This window comes from Callorhinus ursinus, unplaced genomic scaffold (genome assembly GCF_003265705.2).
Source record: "Callorhinus ursinus isolate GAN/ISIS: 27379988/994484 unplaced genomic scaffold, GSC_fseal_2.0 scaffold30, whole genome shotgun sequence".
Classification (NCBI taxonomy): Eukaryota; Metazoa; Chordata; class Mammalia; order Carnivora; family Otariidae; genus Callorhinus; species Callorhinus ursinus.
Genome location: NW_027397092.1, coordinates 7,777,721 through 7,798,133, shown reverse-complemented (window position 1 = coordinate 7,798,133; position 20,413 = coordinate 7,777,721). Strand labels below are relative to the sequence as shown.

Genomic DNA, 20,413 nt, shown 5'->3' with positions numbered 1-20,413 from the left:
CTCAATAAGTTCTGCATGTAACTGGTAAGAATTTATTATGTTCCATTTAAGGAGTTAAAGGGTAGGGGAGAGGTGTTCTTAAGCCTTCAAAGCCCCTTTTCTCAGGTTATCTTTTATCTTTTTATTTGATACCCTATCTCTGACTCTGTTTTTCCTGTCAGCCAAGTCACATTCTCTCAGTGACTTCTGCTCCTTTGAACCAAGTTTGTTGTCTTTAATGACAGCAGGGCTCTCAGAACTATGCTTAATGAGGTGAGATGCCATCAGTTGGTCGCTGGTGTTCAAAACAAGGTCCTAAAACAGAAGAATGATGACTTAGTAGAACTCTCTCAACTTCACCAATGTCTATCAAATGACACTGAATGGACTGAGGCCAGATTCCCAAAGGGGGTGGCACTTACTATAAAATATTTGTTTTGACTTCTTTTGTAAATTCTAGATTAAATGAAGAAAGAGAAGAAGAGTTCCATTTCTCATATCATTGTCTGGAAGTAAAAATATGAAAGGTCTGAGACCCCAAATCCCTAAGAGCTTTTGAGTCTCGTGGGTTTGATCTGCGTTCTTCATTAAAACAAAGAAACAAAAAGCACTGCAGTTCAAGGTTACATGCTGATTATATGATAGCAGTACGTTGACTGGAGGAGTTTAAGAATGAATTACCAATATGGATACCGTAGAAGGAGTTTTATAGCCAGGGTTGGCCCAATGACCACCAAGTTTCTTATGTACTGTCCTACTCTGAAGATTCTTAATCCATGGAAACAAGCACTAAGGTATATAAATGAAGAAAAAGCTTTCTCATCCAACTATGTGGCTATGATATACTCCATAATTTACCATCAGTTAGGAAAGCTAATGAGCACTGTATTTTATAAACACTAAAAGAGCAAGGCAAATGTCAACATTTATTGGCATTGCAAGAATATTTTATTCATCACTGACCCACACCCATCGATGACCAGATCCGACCCCTGTCTTTCCACAGGACTCTGATATAGGACTAGATCCTGAATTTGCCATCCTGCACTTCAAGTACTGGTAACTTACCTGCCCTATCTACCTGGCTATCAGCTTCTGAGGAAAAGGGACTAGGTCTCATTCAAATTTGTACTGTCACCACACAGTACCTGGTGGACTTGGTACACATTGCTGAACTCAACTATACTGCACCTTAACTTCCCATCTAATTTCTCTTCATGATGGCTGCTTGCAGTTCAGTTCCTAATGTGACGTAGCAACATTCATTAAAGGAAAGCAATATCTACCAGGGTCTTGGATCTCTTATTTTATTAAAAAAAATTCTTCTATACTACCTTAGAAATAATACATTATCATAGAATAAAATTAAATAAAACAAAAAGCAAATTTTAATACATAAAACTTCACTGAATGGTAGGGTGCCTAGGTGGCTCAGTTGGTTAAGTGTCTGCCTTCACCTCAGGTCATGATCTCAGGGTCCTGGGATCAAGCTCCCCCTTCGGGTTCCCTACTCATCGGGGAATTTGCTTCTCCCTCTTCCCTGCCCCTCCCCCACTCATGCTCGCTCTCTCTCTCTCTCTCTCTCAAATAAGTAAATAAAATCTTTTAAAAAAGTTCACTGAATGGTAAATAAATTAAAGATGCAAAAATTCAGATTTGCATAAAAGATATATTAAGGTAGGCCAGCATTCACTTGTTTTTCAAATGTAACATGCTCTTCAGTGAATACACAAGTGGATCTCTTTAACTAGCAAGTTTCCCTAGTAAATTTCAAAAATAATTCCATTTCTAAAAATGATTATTCAGCTTTTAGAAGACATAACTATTATGTAAAGCAGAGCACATATGCAGAAGCCCAAGATGTATTATATTTCCCTGAACTTCACTTCTGGCTTCTTCATAAATATGACTGAATTCTACACTTATTTGCCAAAGATCTTAAAAGTAATTGTAGTTTAATAGCTAACCTTCTAGTGATGTGTTATGTTTTGCAGAGGCACTCACAGCAGTGAGCTATAAAAGACCATGTTTCCTTGACTCACAATTTCTAAGTTTTAACTCTATCCCAGTTGACACTATACTCAAAACTAGGCCCTGACATTCTAAACAACTCTTGGTACTGAAGACATTTACACTTCAGATGTGATCCATTAGAAGCCTGCTTTATTATCTAAAATACTCATGAGAGCTATCTTTCCTTAAAATACACCTTTCCCTCATTTGTCTCGCTCATTATACTCACATTAGGAAGAAATGAAATAGTCGCAGATAAATCCAGGTGTGGTTAAAATCTAAATTGCAGTCACCATGAATAACAAAAGTTCTGAGAACCACAACAGATCATTTTCCTTCCTCTTTATTAGCTGACTTGAAGCTTACCCTCATTGCACAATAAATTGGAATGTAGTCGCCAAAGCTCAAAGCGGTTAGTACCCAAAATGATTACTCTCTTAAATGTAGTCTGCTCACGTGCCATTTGCTTGGTGTATCACGCTACTCTCTCCCTGCACTCATCTCTCCCAACTTAGCTCACTAGGAATCTTCAAAAACAGAAACTTTTAGCTGTGGTGGGTCCAGCCCCCAACCCATCATCACCTTGATGGCCAGGCCCGCTGGAGTCAACTTCTCTACGTTTCGCTCACTGAGGCAATCTTCTCCCATCAAAGAGGTGAGGTGCTGCAGACATTCGGCGTGTCCCTGCGACGCGGCCACATGTAAGAGATTGTTGCCATTTTCGTCGTGGATTTTGTCTAGGTTGTCGGCAGCGAGGTGTGGCTGTACAGATGGTAAGATTAGAACACTTAAGTCAAGAATCAGAATGAGATGTTATGGGGGTTTCGCTGTGGGCCCTGGGAAGAAGAGATGAGTTTCCAGGAGCTCTGGTGGCCATCCTGGGGATTTAATAAGTCAGAAATTCCCTACTATTAATGCTAATGACTTTCCATTACAGTTTTTGCTATCCTATCCTTTAGAACCTAAGTCCTCAAGGGACTTATCTTCATGGGAGACATGGCGACCGGGCTCGGTCAGCGAGCTTGTGGAGGCGCCAAGATGGTTTTCTAAACAACTGCGCTGACATTTATGGTAATGGGCAGGTTCTCTCTCTGTCTCCTCCATTCAGCTGCTAAGTGCTGACAGCCAGACTGTGTTTTATCCTCTGTTGTAGGTTTGTTGAATGAAAGAACTACTTCTCTCCACCATCTGGTTTGCCTTGAACGACAGAGAACTGGCTTTGATCGTAAGCTATCTGATGGCTGCCACATCTAGAGCTAACATAGGATTTTTCCCGACACTTGCACCCCAAATAGAGTCCTGGGGCACCTGGAGGTTATACCTGGCCTTTAGTGTTCTCACCTCTAGTGAAGCTTAGTTCCCTGCATATGACATGGTTGATAGAGACTGTTGGGTGAGTCAAGAGGTGTTACCAGCTGGGAAACACGAAAACATGGGATGGACAGAGGAAAAGAATAAACCAGTGAGAAAAAGAGAGGAAGAGCCAGGAGAAATAGAAAAGCTATTTTCAGGAGAAAAAAAATTATTACTTTTTTGGAAAAGTGTTCAATCCTATCATCCTATGACAACAGTCAGATTTGTGACAATAGACCAGGCACATTGTACTTATCTCTGCATGGCTTTACCCTAAGTGGAATCACACTGCCAAGCTGTGATGCTTTTCTCAAGTGAGACTTTAATTAACATCATAGTATCAGCCCAGGCTTTCTACTGTTTGATCCAAGTCTGCAAGCCAGAAAAGAACAATGCAGGCAGATGGAGTGTGATTTCAGTTGAGCTCTCTCTGAGCCTAAGCAGAACAGACTTTTCTTACATCATGTTAACTCTGTGACTCGAATCTTTGGAAAGCTTCTTCATGTTCCCTAGACACGCAGCGCTGGAACTCAGTAAAAACTCCATGGAGGTCAGAGGGCAACCAAGCTCTAGGGTAAGCTTCTATCTGCAAATGTTTTCAAACTTCCTGGTCCAAGTCTTCTGAATAATGATCAGGATAAAACAGAAGACCCTCTGTTCATGTATCTGGCAGGCCTACCATCAAGGGACCAACATCCCCACAAGCAACCAAGTGAGAGCACTGGGATCCATTTGAACAGGGAAGAGAAAGACATTCGGATTCACATTAAAGCAAGGGCTGGACTTTGTTTTGTTTTTGTTTTAGATTATGGTCAGATTCATGCACAGATTTGTGCACAGTTCAAGTGGATTAACACTCCCTCTATAGCCGTTTGTTTTCTCCCTGTACTAACCTCCTAATTTTGTATTTTAAAATTCAAGAAGCACATCATCTAACTCAGGCTATAAGTAAAGATGAAGCAAGAATGGGAAGAAACGCTCATCATTCTGTTACTCCTAATGGAGCTGATAGAACCGAAGTCTCTAGATGATGGAATGAGATCATACTTACCAGGAGAGATATCTGTCCTTCCTTAACGATGTTCAAGATGCTTTTCACTTTTTTCAGATACTCACTCCTTTCTTCCGGGCCTTGGGAGCTGGTCCAGTTCACGCCCCCGATCGGCTCTTCTAGTTTGGGTTCTGCGGCTGCGGACTGCGGATGGAAGGCCCTGAGCTGGCCGTCTGGCATTGCCTTCTCGCGTTTTCGACTCGGAGGATCATTAAAGGTCTTGATGAGAAAGTCCTTAGTCTGGGTCTCGGGCTCGTATGCAGAGCCACACTTCACCAGAGGCGGTGAGCTCTCAGACTCTTCCCCGGAGAGCTTTTGCTGCTCGCGGACGGCAGAGGACGCTTTTCTCAAGTGAGGGCTTTTCACTGGCGAAAGAACACAGAACGGTGTCATGTTGGCTGGTGAGCTCTCAGCACTTCCAGGGGAGCAGGCTTTGCCAGAAAGGCCATTGATGGTGGTGCACAAACCCAAAATTCTCTTCTCTGGAGCCACCTTGGTGAAAGAGGCAAGCTGTTGACTGGATTTAATGTAAGGCACATCCAGAATCTCATCCATGTCAAGGTCATAATGCTCCAGCTCCCCCAGCAAGGTGCTGGGCTCGGTGCTCTTACTTTGGGGACCACTGTCTCCATCTCCAGGGCTGAGCTCCTCGGGCTGGGGGCCTGGGTCGGAATCACCCCCTTTCTGGTACTCCACCTTCTGGTTCTTCTGGTCATCGCTTTCATTGTTCTCCAGAGTCTCTGGCTGATGTTTCAGCGGGGAAACTCGCTTCACAGGACGGAACTTACTGTATACATCCGCGATTCCTGTGGGCTTTTGCGTGTTTGTCATGAGAGCCGACACGTTGCAATTCCAGCTCGAGCTAGAAACTGTTTAGAAATAAATACAAGAGGAGAGTATTACATTGAAATGCCGAAGACATCTTGGCCACGCAGGCAGGCGTAGTCCACTTACGTTATGCTCAAAGAAAGCCCGTCTGAGGGGATGACTTAGAGAGAACGTGTATCACATACCAAACAGTTCACACTTACCATTGGAAAACAGTGAGTGATAAAAGTTAGGGCCTATTGGCTCAAAATTAAAAAAGTATTCATGGAAAAAGCAGACAGCTAAAACAAACAAACAAACCAACCAACAGATCTAGACAGATTTTTAGGTTCATTCCCTGGATGGCTATACCTCTTTGGAAGGATTAGGATACTTGTCACCACCTTGAAAAACAGAAATGGGAGGTCAGATCCTCTGGATTAAATGAACTTCCAAAGTAGTTTGGGGAGAGAAGGGATGTACATCCACATACACACACGCGCGCGCGCGCACGCACATGTGCACATGCACACATACATATATGTATACCCCTAAAGCTTAAGAAGTCCCACATAAAAAATGGGTAAATTATTTAATATCAGGCAAACTGAAACTGTGACCCATTGGGTGATTGTCCACCACAGATGGGTATCCCAGTGAAGCATCACTCAGAGGCATTTCCCAGTGCTCTCTGGCATACGACACAGCAACATCATGTATTAACACTTCACAACGGAACGTGTTGTAAGAGTCAAGGAGGCCCTCCAATGTTGGCAAAGCTGGGAGCAGCCAGGAGGAGAAGGAGTTGCAAAGGGAGAGCGAGATGCACAGGTTGGTGGGCTTTTTTTTCTTTCTTTCTTCTCCTTTCTCTGCAAAGCTTAGATAAAGATTGTCTGGTTTGCCTTTGATTGAGCATCTGGTAGAGATGGAGTGTACAGTGAAACAGCAATGCACCTGGAGGTTAAAGATAAGAACACCATCTCTCCCGGTTAGCCTCATGGAAGGCAAGCCTGTGCCTTCTCCTGGCGCAGGATGACGGGACCACAGTCTCCTCCCTCATGATGACCCTGCTTCCTCTCTGGCATACTCCCCTGACTAGACAGAGGACCCGGCACCTTTGGAAACTTGTAGGCCACTGGTGTATGGACTCTTCCCTTTCCAATTAATTACATTTATACCATCCCCCTTCAAAGGGGGAAGGTTTCAGGACATGCCCTCCATCTAGGGGCCTCCCATCCCACTCTCCTCTTCTGGAATGACAACAGCTAGGAAGAATTTAATCTAAAAGCATGTGCTGTGTCCATTCTTTGCTACTGGACACGACCAAAGAATAAAAGAGATGGGGTATATTCAGGTCTGTAACTTCTAGGACAGTCCCCGGCTACCACTACTTTTAGGGGTGAAAGTTATTAAAAGTTCCCCAAATTTAGATCACCGGTCAATCTTGTTCCTATTGCAATGTGTTCTAAAAAGATTCAGAGAAGTTCTGGAAGCGAGCTAAGGAGGTGAGAGTAACTATTCTGAGACTGAATGCTATGTAACTGCTGGTGGGTGGGGTCTTTCCCCCCCAAAGAGACCAGTTTGCCATGGGCTTTCTCAGAGGGTCTGCACTAAGTGGTCTAGTTCTGAGGCCTTTAAAATCTATGAAGAGAATACTATGAACTGTGAAGGGAGGCCTGGATTCTGTCCAGTAAGGAACAGGTATTAACAAGAATGTTCCAGAAGGGAAGGAAGGTATCTAGATGCTGTTAAGCTGCTGCCTCTCTTCCCTTTCATTGGCTCGGTTCTAAGCTGTACACAGTACTTGGCACAGAGCAGACAATTAACAAATGCTAGTGTTTGAATTTGAATCTCACTTTGCGCAACGCATTAAATCTCCTTGTAAATGCCCAAAGCGCATCCTTCTGAGGGATTTACGGCTTAATATCACAGGGGACAAAAGTCCTGTTAATAAACTCAGAGGAGTGATAATCACCAATGAGAGCTGGATTTTCTAAAGTTATTTATGAAATGTAAATATGCAAAGGCAAAGACTAATTCCAGTTGGTCCATTATAAATTTAAAAGATTTCCTATCCTTTATAGGTCCATTTTTCCCTAAAAATGTGAAGCTCTGAAAAATTGTCTGCCAGAAATTTCTGCCAAGTTTTCCTCTCTTCCTTTCAAGAACACATGGTTACTTATTTAAAACAGCAGAGAGATAGTGGACATAAAGTTTATAAAGCGTAAATATGCCTTTAATTTTATCCATCAATTTTTCTGAAAAGCTTAAAATACAGTGGCCAACATTTTGTGTGTGTGTGTGTGTGTGTGTGTACTCCATGACATTTCAGAGATACATACATATTATTAGGGATGGTATTTGCTAATATTTTGCCAATTACCTTGATTCCTTTGGAACTTCTTGAAAATATGCATCTCAGGATGTAATAAAAAATTTTAAAGTCACATAACTTAGTGGACCAATACAACGAGTGCATTGTACCTATATATTTATGTATTGCATAAGGTCACGGGTTCAAAGGGCTACTCTTTTATGTTGGCTTTATTTACATGTGAAATTTTTTCCAAGTGATACAGGGAAATGGATACCATATGTTTCCCAGCTGTTTTTACTGACAGGAGCCATTAAGAATGCTCTATGGAAATGAATTCTGTCTGAGTCTTATGAAAACACTTCTTTCCACAGAAGGGTCTAGAAACTGAAGAAGGGGCATCAACGTTAGTCTTGTTGTCCTTCCTCTTCTTCAAATATCTGACTCTTTTTTAGGCTCAGAGTTAAATCTATGCTTTCTAGTCTGTGTCTTGTTGACCAGGAAAAAAAAAAAATCCCAGTTATGTGATTGTTCAAGAGAGTCTCACGAGAAGGCTCCAAATTATTACTACATATACTCATCTGAGGGGGAAGGGCAATTTTATGCTACACATAAGACAAAACTTTAGATTATTTCTCCTAAGCTGGGAAAATGAGCATTTTAAGCACAACATAAGAAAAAGGGCTACTAACGATTGACAAGGTTTTAACTTCCAATTCTGTAAGTCTACCCCAAATTTCATTTATATTGTTGTTCTACCCAAACACCGTCATCAATTTCTAATAACACATGAAAACAAAGTTCAGACTATGGTTAGTAGAGAGATTTTGAGGCTAAATTTGTTTTCTGGAAATCATGAATAAAGGCGTCATACGTTAAGCTTTAAATCCCTGAAAATCTTATCTATTATCTTATTAGATCTTTACAAGCTCTATGAGAACAGGGTCTGTGTCTAATTTATCTCTCTATTCCTCACAGCACTTAGCAAATTGCTTTATATAAATAGGTTCTTAATGATTTTTTGGTTGAATGGATTCATTTTTAACAGCTTACGAAAGTAAACATGTCTAGTATACCTTAAAACTGTCTACCTGATTATGTCACAAATTTTCTGAAATGGTCATGAAGTAAAGGCAAGTGTTTTTGAGGCTGACTTATAGGCCACGGTGATCTCTTCCAATCTAACTGTCATTGGGAATGTCTCTGAGCTCCAGCAAGGTGGCTTCCAGTGGCCCGCTGACCATCCACACTTAGCCCGTATCTTCAACAAACATTTAATGTGAGCCTAGAATGGGTGCATACTTGTCACAGGCAGCGTGCTCCAAAGCAGGGGTCTTACCCCTCCCTTCCCTTACTTGCTCCCTCCCTTTCTCCTACTCATCAAGCACACATGCTCTACTATCTCTTCTTTGTAATCTTGGCCTGGGTCATATGACCACTCATGCAGTTTCCCAAGCAATCTCCCTTCGGAGCATCGCTGGTCCTTCTCTTTCCTTGACCTGCATCTCTCATCCCTCCGGGCATTAACTCCTGCTGTGGCCTGATCGAAAATTTTTCTCAAATCTGGTCCCTCTTTTCCAGCCTTATTATACTGACTGGACCACATGGGAACCCTTGCGCATCCTCTACAAAGTTCTAGCTACTTCTCTGGTCTTCTTTTCTAGTCCTGAGTTATCCCTCTTCACATAGGTCTGATTTTGTCACTTCTTAGCTCAGAATCCTCAGGTGGCCCTGTATGGCCTATGACATTTCCCCCTATGTAGCATGCGTATCCCGGCAGTATCGAAGATGGCACACAGGAACCATACCGAATACTCCTTAGAGAAAGAGGGAGCCATATGCCGTTCAACTCTCTTTCTCCCACCTAACTCATTCAAGGAATCTCAGTTTGGTGCTACAGTGAATTTAACTCCTCTCCCAAACTTACCATCTCCCTTTAAAATAATGAGACTGCAGGCCTCAGGCTAGGAGACTTTCAGGAGCAAAGACTTAACAGGAATGTTTTATTTTCATCACATTCATTTTAATGATGACCTTGAATTGACTGCAAGTGACATTGTTGTTTTTTTTTTAAGGTTTTATTTATTTATTTAAGAGAGAGTGAGTGAGAGAGAGCACAAGCAGGCTGAGGGGCAGAAGAAGAAGCAGACTCCTCACTGAGCAGGGAGCCCGATGTGGGGCTTGATCCTGGGACTCTAGGATCATGACCTGAGCCGAAGGCAGACATTTAACTGAATGATCCACCCAGGCACCCCTGACATTGGTTTTATATTTACAATACTGATGTGAAGATTCTTTTGAAAACAGGTATGTTTTAAAGTAAGACATTTGAGGAAAATGTTAAACAAATAATTGCATGAGTAGTTTACAAGGGAGAGCAAAAATAATATAACGCGGCTCTGGATATAACACATATTGTGGAAATCATATTTAAATTACTAAGGTTTGGGAAACTGGCTTTCAGGATAGTAACTAAATTCCTTAGCATAGATGTAGCAGGTTTTTTTTTTTTTTTTTTTTTAACACAGGCATACCTTAGAGATCTTGCAGGTTTAATTCCAGATTGTTATGACAAAGGGAGTATCGCAATAAAGTCAAATTAATTTTCTGGATCCCAAGTGTGTATAAAAGTTATGTCCTCGTTATTAAGTATGTAATTGCATTAGGTCCAAAAAACAACATACATACCTTAACCAAAAATACTTTATTGCTGAAAAATGCTAACCATCATCTGACCTTTCAGCGAGTCATCATCTTTTGGCTAATGGAGGGTCTTGCCTTGATGTAGATGGCTGATGACCCATCCCGGTGGTGGGTGCTGGGCTGGCTGTGGCAATTTCTTAAAGTAACACAACAATGACATTTGCCACATTGACTGACTCACTAACGATTTCTCTATAGCCTGTGATGCTGTTTGATAACATTTGCCCAAAAGTTGAATTTCTTTCAAAATTGGACACAATCCTCTCAAACCCTGCCACTGCTTGATCAACTAAGTTTATGTCCTGTTCTAAATCCTTTGTTGTCATTTCAGCAATCTTCACAGCATCTTCCCCAGGAGTAGATTCCATCTTTGCTCATCCATAAGAAGCAACTTATCATCCATTCAAGTTTTATCATGAGATTGCAGCAATTCAGTCCCATCTTCAGGCTCTACTTCCAATTCTAGTTCTCTTGCTGTTTCCACCACATCTGCAGTGACTTCTTTCATTGGAAGTCTTGAACCTCTCAAAGTCATCCATGAGAGGTGGAATCAATTTCTTCCAAACTCCTGTGAATGTTGGTGTTTTGACCTCTTCTCATGAATCACGGATGTGCTTCGTGTTATCTAGAATGGTGCATCCTTCCCAGAAGGTTTTCAATTTACCCTGCCCAGAGCCATCAGAGGAATCACCACCTGTGGCAGCTAAAGCCTTCCAAAATGTATTTCTTCAGTAACAAGACTTGAAAGTCAAAATGACTCCTTGATCCATAGGCTACAGAATGAATGCTGTGTTAGCAGGCATGAAAACAACATTCATGTCATTGTCCATCTCCATCAGAGCTCTTGGGTGACCAGGTTAATGAGCAACGACATTTTGAAAGAAATCTTTTTTTTTTCTCTGAGTGGTAGGTCTCAACAGTGGGTTTAAAATATTCAGTAAACCATGTTGTAAACAGATGTGCTGTCATCTGGGTTTTGTTGTTGCATATGCAAAGCACAGGCAGAGTAAATTTAGCGTAATTCTTGAGGGCCCTAGGATCTTCAGAATGGCAAATGAGCACTGGCTTCAACTTAAAATCTCCAGCTACGTTAGCCCCTAACAGGAGAGTCACCTGTCCCTTGAAGCCAGGACCTGACTTCTCCTCTCTAGCTATGAAAGTCCTAGATGGCATCTTCTTCTGACAGAGGGCTGTTCCATCTACATTGGAAATCTGCTGTTTAGTGGAGCCACCTTCGTGAATGATCCTAGCTAGATCTTCCGGAGAACTTGCTGCAGCTTCTACATAAGCACGAGCTACTTCCCCTTGTACTTTTCTGTTACAGAAAGAGCTTCTTTCCTTAAATTTCATGAACCAACATCTGCTAGCTTCCAACTTGTCTTCTGCTTCCTCACCTCTCTCGGCCTTCACATAATTGATGCTCTCAATGAGGCTTTGGCGCAAGGCAATGTTGTGGCTGCTTTGATCTTCTAATGGGACTACTAAACTAAAACTCTCTCCATATCAGCAAGAAGGCTGTTTTGCTTTCTTATCATTCGTGTGTTCACTGGAGCAACACTTTTAATTTCCTTCCAGAATTTTTACCTAGCCTTCACAACCTGACTGTTGGGTGCAAGAGGCCTAGCTTTCAGCCTGTCCAGGCTTTGGATCATGTCTTTCTCACTAAGCTTAATCATTTCCAGCTTTTGATTTGAAGTAGAGACGTGCAACTCTTCCTTTCATTTGAACCCCGAGAGGTCCTTGTAGGATAACTGACTGGCCTTAATTTCAATATTGGTGAGTGTGTCTCAGGGTACAGAGAGGCCGGAGGAGAGGGAGAGAGATGGGAAAACAGCTGGTTGGTGGAGCAGTGAGAACACACACAACCTTTACTGATTAAGTTTGCCATCTGATATAGGTGTGGCTTATGAGCTCCAAAACAATTACAAGAGTAACAGCAAAGATCACGGATCATCGATCAACCTAACACACATAGTAAGAATGAAAAAAATTGAAAAATTGTGAGAATGACCAAAATGTGACAGAGATAGGAAGTGAGCAAATGCTGTTGGAAAAATGGTGCAGACAGACTTGTTTGACACAGCATTGCCACAAACCTTCAATTTATAAAAAAATAAATAAAAAAACGCAGTATTTGAAAAGTGTGAGAAAAACGAAGCACAATAAAAAGGAGGTATGCCTGTACTTATTTTCTAATTTATCTTCTCATCAAAGCACCCATCACTCCACATCACTAATTTCCCCCTGCACCCTCCATTGCTAAACTCCCTAATTCTGGACACACCATGTTCTTCCTTCAGTGCTCCTGCCTTTGGGCAAGATCCCTCTCTTCTGACAATGCCGACTGTTTTCTCTGCCTGAGACAAGGCTCATCTGAGGAGATTCCCCTCAGGGGTTACCTCCACGGTGCACTTCGCCTGCCACTCCCAGGAAACTGTTACTCCTTGCTTCTCAGGCCCTGAGATATACTTGCCCGTACCCAGAGTTGGATATTTATGAAGCGCTTTTGCAACTCTTCACACATGCATCTGTCTCACCGTCTGTCTTGAGAGTTCCTCTAAGGCAAAGATTGCTCATGAACCTCCTTGTGTTTATAATCAGCCATCTGTCCAGCATAGCATCTCACAGATATGGGGGCCCAGTGGCTTATCTTTTAATGAATGAATGAATGAATGAATGAGTGAATGGATGAGGGTGGGAGGAAAGGAAGAAAGGAATATGCTAGCCTAAAGATGCAAAGTATAGTCCATAAGTATGAGTCATCTTGTAACAACGAGTCACCCTTTCCACATTTGGGGCACACTGTGTTAGTAATGTACTGAAGATAGACATTTAGAAGATGTGATGCATATGGAAATATTTTCATATATTTCCTACAATAAGTTCCAAGCCTTGATTTCTTCATGTGTAAAATAAAAGGGTTAGACTATATGATTGCTAAGACCTGATCCATCTCTAAATTTCTATGACTATATGGAATGTCTACAAATAACAGGGCTCTCTCTTCTAAGTGACTCACTATGAAACACTATAATTCTTCTGGATCCATGTCTTTCAACAGATCCTTACAAATTTATAATTATGAGGCTAAGCTGATTGCTGACACAGAACAACTCGTTGGCTCTTGGGACTGATAAATTAGTATTTTCTTAGGAAGATAATGTACAGTTTGCTATTGCAATGGTGGATACAATTTTTGAGACCAAACGTCAATGCTGGCTCCCCAGATGCCTATTTATTTTACTTCTAAATATGGAGTCGTGTGTCCCTATTAGAAAATTAGCTTTAGACATCAAGAAGAGAAGGAAAAGGGGTATGTCTTTAGGATAAAATAGTGTTTTCCTACTATTGACTGTAAAAGCTAAATGAATTCTATTTTCCACGAGAAACAAAATAATCAGTTTTACTCACAATTGCCTTAAAATGTACGTAACAACACACTCCACATCTATAGCTACCAGAAGTCCAGGCACCTTCAAGGACATACCTGCTAAGTTCTCCAACATTCCATATCCTTCTATTTTTACACTTGAGGGGCATTATGAAAGATTGGGAGCGCCAGCCTTAGTCATGAGTTTCGTTAAGCCACTGTAAACTTAAATCTGCAGTGGACCCACTTATTGCAAACACTTCAGGCTCTGGAAGGAATGGTGACAGGTGACTTATACCATCTCGTGACAGTGGGAGGAAGGGTCTGGAGTCTGAGGGTGGATGACCTGATGGGTGCTCTTCTGCACCATCCTGGAAGACTAGACTGTAACCTGATCCAAAACCAGGGCTGAGTTAACTCTGCATTTGGAGAATTGTGTAGGGCCATTATGTTGGGAAGAACCCGTGTGAGGAATGCATGTTTCTGGAATGTTCCCACGGAATTACTTGTTCATCTCTTTCATTGATGCCATAGACCCTTTATTGAGAGTATTGGGAGTCTGAAGGGGGAAAACAGAGCACTTTCTCATTATAAAAATAGCAACCAATGATTTATTTACCTTAAGACATTAAATACTATTGGGAAAGATTCACTGCTTTGGTTCTCAAGGTCAGACTTTAAGTGGCTGTTGGTATCAGGCAGCTGTTGGAAGTGTCAGATTCACATTTCATTATTTCCAGCTCTGCCCACTGTTGTCCAGACTTGCTCATATAACTTTGTGCCCTATCTGTACCCATTTCTTCGTTCTGTGAAAACTCCCAGAAATCCTCAAGCCCTTCCTGCACTAGACAGAAAAGCTACTTCACCAAAGAGGCACATTCTGCCATGAAATCAGACTCAATATTTTGACAACTTTAAACCTTGGAGCTTCGAAAGCACAGTTTATGTAGAAGAGCAGTCGGTGGGTCTGAAGAAAAGTCCACGGTTTCAGAGTCATTCTGTCATCCAAAAAGTATGCTGACCTTCACTTTGCCATTAGCCAAACCTCTTGAGGGCACTGAGTCTTGTACTCACTCCAGGCCCCTGTTCCAGGCTCCTTCCTTTCATTCTTACCCCCCCTATGCTGAATTGCAGAGAGAGACACAGGACACGGGACAAGGGACCGTGAAGAAGCTCCTCAAGCAGAGAAGCACTGAAACAGAGGACAGCTTGCTCTGGGTGGTATCTGGAAAGCGTTAGGAGGCCCGGTGTGCTCTCTGCAAAGTGCAGACAAACACCAGTTTTAACTGAAGGTGGCGATGTTTTACAGTGTTGATCAACCGCCAAGGACAAAGAACCCCAAGTTACTGCTCTTCTGTGAGGGAGAGAAGGAGAGGCAGGTGGAGGACGTGAGGGGGTGGGAAAATCCTTCCTCTCTACCCTCTACTCCCCATCTCTCTATTCTCCGTCTCCAACTGCTGACTCTCCCAATGTCTGAGGATTTGATTTCTAAATATGGAGCTAGGTATTTCCATTAGAAATAGAGCTTTAGACCCAAGAAAAAGAAAGAGAAGATGGGTATGTCTTCAGGGTATAAGAAGAGTATTCCCTCCTGTTTTCTGGTAAAAGGGAAATGAATTCTATTTTCCATGAGAAGTAAAGTGGTAAGTCTGTGAAACGTGGTCTCATTTTTGAGAGGAACACAGTTTAAGGTCTGGAGGGGAGGAGAAAGGGGAGCGAGGCCTAGAGTTGGCCTGTAGCTTACTCTTCTCTTGACAGCCCTCCTGGGGTCTGTTCACAAGAGCTCCCACCTGGACCATGGTTTTTAGTTACGAGGCCTCTGAGAGAAAGAGCAGGTACAGCTGAACGAAAGCAAAGTGCAGACAGAGGCTTTTCCCAGCATAAAGGAATGGCAGAGGTACTTTCTTCTGTCTCCTGGTGCAGTATGGTAGACACTTCACAAGCACCACTATAAACAATGGAAAAAAAAACAAACAAAACTTCTGCGTATTTTATGAATTTCTCAAAATATTTTTTGAATTGGAATGTTCCTAAAATTTCCTCCATCTAACATTTTTTTTATTATGTTAGTCACCATACATTACATCATTAGTTTTTGATGTAGTGTTCCATGATTCATTCTTTGTGTATAACATTTTAAAATTGCTAATACCATATATTTGTGTAAGGCTTTCTAAGTTTCTCAGTACAAGGCCAAGGGTATGGTTTCCTTAGGGGTTTGTGCAACAACTCTGCAGGATGGATGAGCAGTTCTTCCATAGTATCACTTGAAATAAACGAGAACTCTGGGAATTTTAAGTGTTATGTCGCAAATCGCAGAGCGTGCTGAGTCTTCCACCAACACCGAGGTTCCGTGACTCCAGCTTTCTTTCCATGACAGGGCATAACTGCCTTATCAAAACTACAATTATTCCTTATTCATATTTTCTTTTTTTAAAGATTTTATTTATTTGAGAGAGAGTGAGAACATGCAAGCATGAGTGGGGGGGAGAGGGAGAAGGAGAAGCAGGCTCCCCCTCTGAGCAAGGAGCCCAATGCGGGACTCGATCCCAGGACTCTGGGATCACGACCTGCAGCAAAGGCAGACGTTTAACTGACTGAGCCACCCAGATGCCCCCATATTTTCTCTATTTGGGTCGCATATAGGTAATGGAATCCCAGAAACCAGTGGTAAAACCTGGTTGAGCTCATTTCAGATTCATGTGGACCTAACTCCCAAATCCTGCTCCCTGCCTTGGTTTTGGTAACCACTAACTGAGAAGCTTCTGGATGGGAGCGAAGTTAGGAAAATGGTTTTCTATAACAACTTTTCTTAGAAACAGTTGAGTGGAAGAATTTCCCTACTTTATCATTAGTGGCATTAGCTTAAATTTAGGGTCATCTTATCACCGAGAATTTGTTCTTTCAGCTGCCAGTTCTTTCAACTGGTGAAACATGACAATCTTGTATGTAAGCAAGAGATACGGGAATATAATAAAGCTTGTTCAGAAGGGTTAAATTGACAGAATGCTAAAATACTCTTATAGGGTCCATTCATTCAACACATATTAGCACATGGTTCTGTGCACATGGTTCCAGGGGTGCAAAGGTGAATGAAATAGACATAATCCCTGTCCTAATGAGAGAACCAGATGGTAAAGCAAGCATACAGATGAATAAGAAATTACAAAATGCAAAGTGCTTTGAAGGGAATGCAAAAGGTACTAGAAGAGACAGCAGCTGAGAAGTCTCATCATGGAGGTGACATTTAAGTTAAGACCAGGGTAACGAGAAGCCAACTAAGTGAAAATCTGAGGGAAAGTACAAGAGATGAGATCATTTTGTGGTGATCTGGGTAGAAGGGAGCACATTTTCGAATGCCTAAAGCGGGAAAGAATCTGGCAGGTTCTATAGCTCTTACAGCTAGAGAACAGTGAACAAGGGCGAAAGCTACCAAAGATGAGGTTGGGGAAGGTTGTCAGGGGCCAAACTCATTTGGGCGTTTTCTGGCCACAATGAAGAATTTTCACAGAAATGGGGTGTCCTGGGGGGATTTCACAGAGAAGTGAAATGATCCACTTGGCAAATTACAATGCATCCTTCTTCCCACTCTGTGGAAACAGAGGGTGCGCAAGGGTTAGTGATGAAGAAATGGGTGAGGACTAGTTCATGCTGTTAACCCAGATGAAACACAAAGGTGGCCTGTCCTAGCTGGTAGCTGAGGAAGGAGATGGAGAGAAGGGGGCAGATGGGCACATACTTTGGGCACAGATGACTCAGGACCTGGTGATAGGCTGATGGGGAGTATGAGGGAGAGGGTGAATTCTGGCTGCAGTCCCTGAGCGGGTGTATCAGTAAACCGAATGCCCATGACTGAGGGAGCGTCTGAGGAGGAACAAGTCGGGGAATGGGATTCAAGGATTCCTCTTAGAATTCCACGAGACATCCAACATAGACATGTGGCCGCCATGTAAGGAGGTGGCTGGAAGCCCAGGCAAGCAGAAGCAGCAAGTAAGTGACGTCCGAGGCCATGACAGTGGATGAGCTCCCAACCCAGAGAGACTTGGAGACTGAGAGGAGAGAGGGTCCTATTGAATACAGAAGCCCCACTTGGATGTTTGAAGTCCAAGTAAAGAAGGAGGACTTGCAAAGGAGATAAGGAGACATCAGAGTATTGGGAGAAAAAGCAGGAGATAGGTGGTATCACAAAGCCAAGAGAGGGGAATGCTTCCAGAGAGGAGCGGTCAATAGTCTCAAATAGGGGCCAAGAGAGAGGAGGGTATCCGTGTCAGCAGATGTGACAACGTGGAAGTCATGGCCTTCCCTGGGGAGGTGGAGGTCATGTTGGAGATACTTCAAGTGAAGGAGGGGGGAGGGCTGGAGATGGGGGTTCCCCTAACTCTTTATAGCAGGTTGGCTGTACTTGGCAGGGGGTAGAAGGTGCTGGGAAGAGGAAGGAACAGAGAACCAGGGTGGGAGTCACCAGAGGGGGTACTGTTGGTTTTTTTTTTTTTTTTTTTTAAGGGGGGGAGGGAGGGAGCACGCATGCAGGGGTGGGGGGTTGGGGGGGGCAGGGGGAGAGGGAGAGAAAAATCTTAAGCAGGCTTCACACTCAGTGTAGAGCCCTACGTGGGGTTCAAACTTACGACCCTGAGATCATGACCAGAGCCGAAATCAGGAGTCTGATGCTTAAATGACTGAGTCACCCAGGTGCCCCCCGTTTGCTTGCTTTTTAAGACAGGAGATGATCAGAGAGTGTTTGTTGGATGAGGGTAATGACCCCACAGAGAGAAAGATACCAATGGTATAGATAAAAGAGGAAAGCTGAAGGATCAAGGTGTCACACCAAATGAAAAGAAACACATGAACAGCTGGCTCATACCTCAGTTATGACACAAAAGCCAATGAAGGGAGGCTTTCTTTCGCCTCGTCACACCTTCATTTGCTCATCCATCCCTCAGATATACACAAGGCTCCGGCGTCAGGCACCGGGGATTCCATAATAAACAAGAGACATAGCACTTAGTCTATTAGAGAAAACTGATATTAAACTAACATAATATTGTTAATAGTTTTTTGAGATGCAGATATTTAAAGAGGAGGAAACTATAGGGAGCTAGGAAATAATAAAGTTGGGAGAGTGGCGCTAATCTAGGCTCAAACTGTCCCAAATGGGAACCACTAGACACCTGTGGCTATTGAGCAGCTAAAATGTGGCTGGTGGCCCACGTTCAAATAACAGTTTTGACGTACTGGGTTAAATTAAAGACATTAAATTAATCTCATTGGTTTATAGTTTTAAAATGTGGTTCTTATAAAAAAAAACAAATCATGTCAGTGGCTTGCATTGTCATTTCTATTGGAACGTGGTGGTTTCGGGAGGCAGGTAAAGGGGCCCTGAGGAGGTGAAGTGGGAGGTGGAAGAAGGAAATGTCACGTGGAAAACAGAGCACACTGGAAGAACTTAAGAAGGTTCCCTGATGCGGCAGGCAGATGGGGGGGAGGGGGCATGCGAGGAAGCTTCTTGAACCAGGAGAGGATCACTCTAAAGGCCACAGGAGTTTCCCGCTCTATGTCTTGAGAACCCCCTTGGGGAACTACTGCTTGGTTTTGAGCTCGGAGTGACACTCATCACGGACACTGGGTGAACACCAGCGTGTCCTGAATCAGTGCTCCTCAAACTTGAATATGCACCAATCACGTGGAGAGCTTGTTACAAAATGCAGATTCTGATCCGGGTGTCTGGAGGGAAGGTCTGAGAGTCTGCCTTTCCAACAAGCTCCCAGGTGATGCCCATGGTGCTGGCTTTGGTCCTGGGCCACTCTGTGAGGTGCCCCCAAAGGGTCTGGACTTCTGCGATGACTCTTGACTCTTTCTGAGGATCCTTCAACTATGGGATTCTAGGATTATTTCTATGACTTGAATTTCTTTTATGACTTTTATTTTTTTAAGGGAAGAGTCAGGGCAAAGGAGGTATGTGGGCAAAGAGGGCTCATTTTTTTAAAGATTTTATTTATTTGTCAAAGAGAGAGAGAGCACAAAGCAGGGGGAACGGCAGGCAGAGGGAGAAGCAGACTCCCTGCTGAACAGGGAGACCGATGCGGGACTCGATCTCAGGACCCTGGGATCATGACCTGAGCCAAAGGCAGATGCTTAACCGACTGAACCACCCAGATGCCCCAAAGAGGGCTCATTTTAAATGGGAAGATAGAAGGCATTTAATTTTGGGAGACAAAAGAAAAAGGAGATGTTTCCAGCCAGAAGTGGGTTGCTCTCCGAGATGCTATGAAGCTCCAAAACTAGTATCCCCACCCCCACGCTCTTAACACACACTCACACTTCTTCCTTGGATTGGGAAGACAGGACTGGGAAACCACTCTCCCTTATGACAGGAACGAACTTTGGAGGCCACGCAAGGTACAAGGCACTTGGCTTCCGTATCACTTCTTCCTTGTCCCTCAGCTTCAAGTCTTTCCCTTCCTGCCTAAATGATGCTTATCTCCCTGCTTCCGAATTTTCATCCTTGCCTCCTGCAGACTTCCTTGAAATCATTTCTACCAAGATTTCTGTATCAATTTTGAGGGAGCAAAACATGTTTCTCAGAGTCCGATAAAAATAAACTAAATCAGGGGAGAGGAGACTGGGTCCCCTTCCCCTAAGATTCCTCTCCCTTTACATTGTCTCATTTCTTTCTTAATTCTCCAATGCTAGTAAAGTTTTAGAACACCAGGGAGCTGTGGTGCTTGTAGCTCTGGCTAAGGAAAGACAAGAAATGTGCAAATGAAGAGAGGAAGGGCCAAGCATGCGATGTATTGATGCTCTGCTCCTTCGAGCCCCTTATGTT

At 42.9% G+C, this 20,413-nt stretch overlaps 1 protein-coding gene across 8 annotated transcripts in view; it reads right to left on the bottom strand.

Annotated features, from left to right (window-relative positions):
- The window catches only part of SNCAIP (synuclein alpha interacting protein), a 153,581-nt gene that overhangs the window by 35,276 nt on the left and 97,892 nt on the right, over window positions 1–20,413 (bottom strand). For all 8 annotated transcript variants that reach the window (XM_073878574.1, XM_073878575.1, XM_073878576.1 and 5 more), the window contains 2 exons: window positions 4,397–5,265; window positions 2,575–2,754 (listed from right to left, as the gene is read on the bottom strand). In XM_073878574.1, coding sequence (XP_073734675.1) covers window positions 2,575–2,754; window positions 4,397–5,265 — 1,049 coding nt within the window. The remainder of the gene's footprint in view (window positions 1–2,574; window positions 2,755–4,396; window positions 5,266–20,413) is intronic.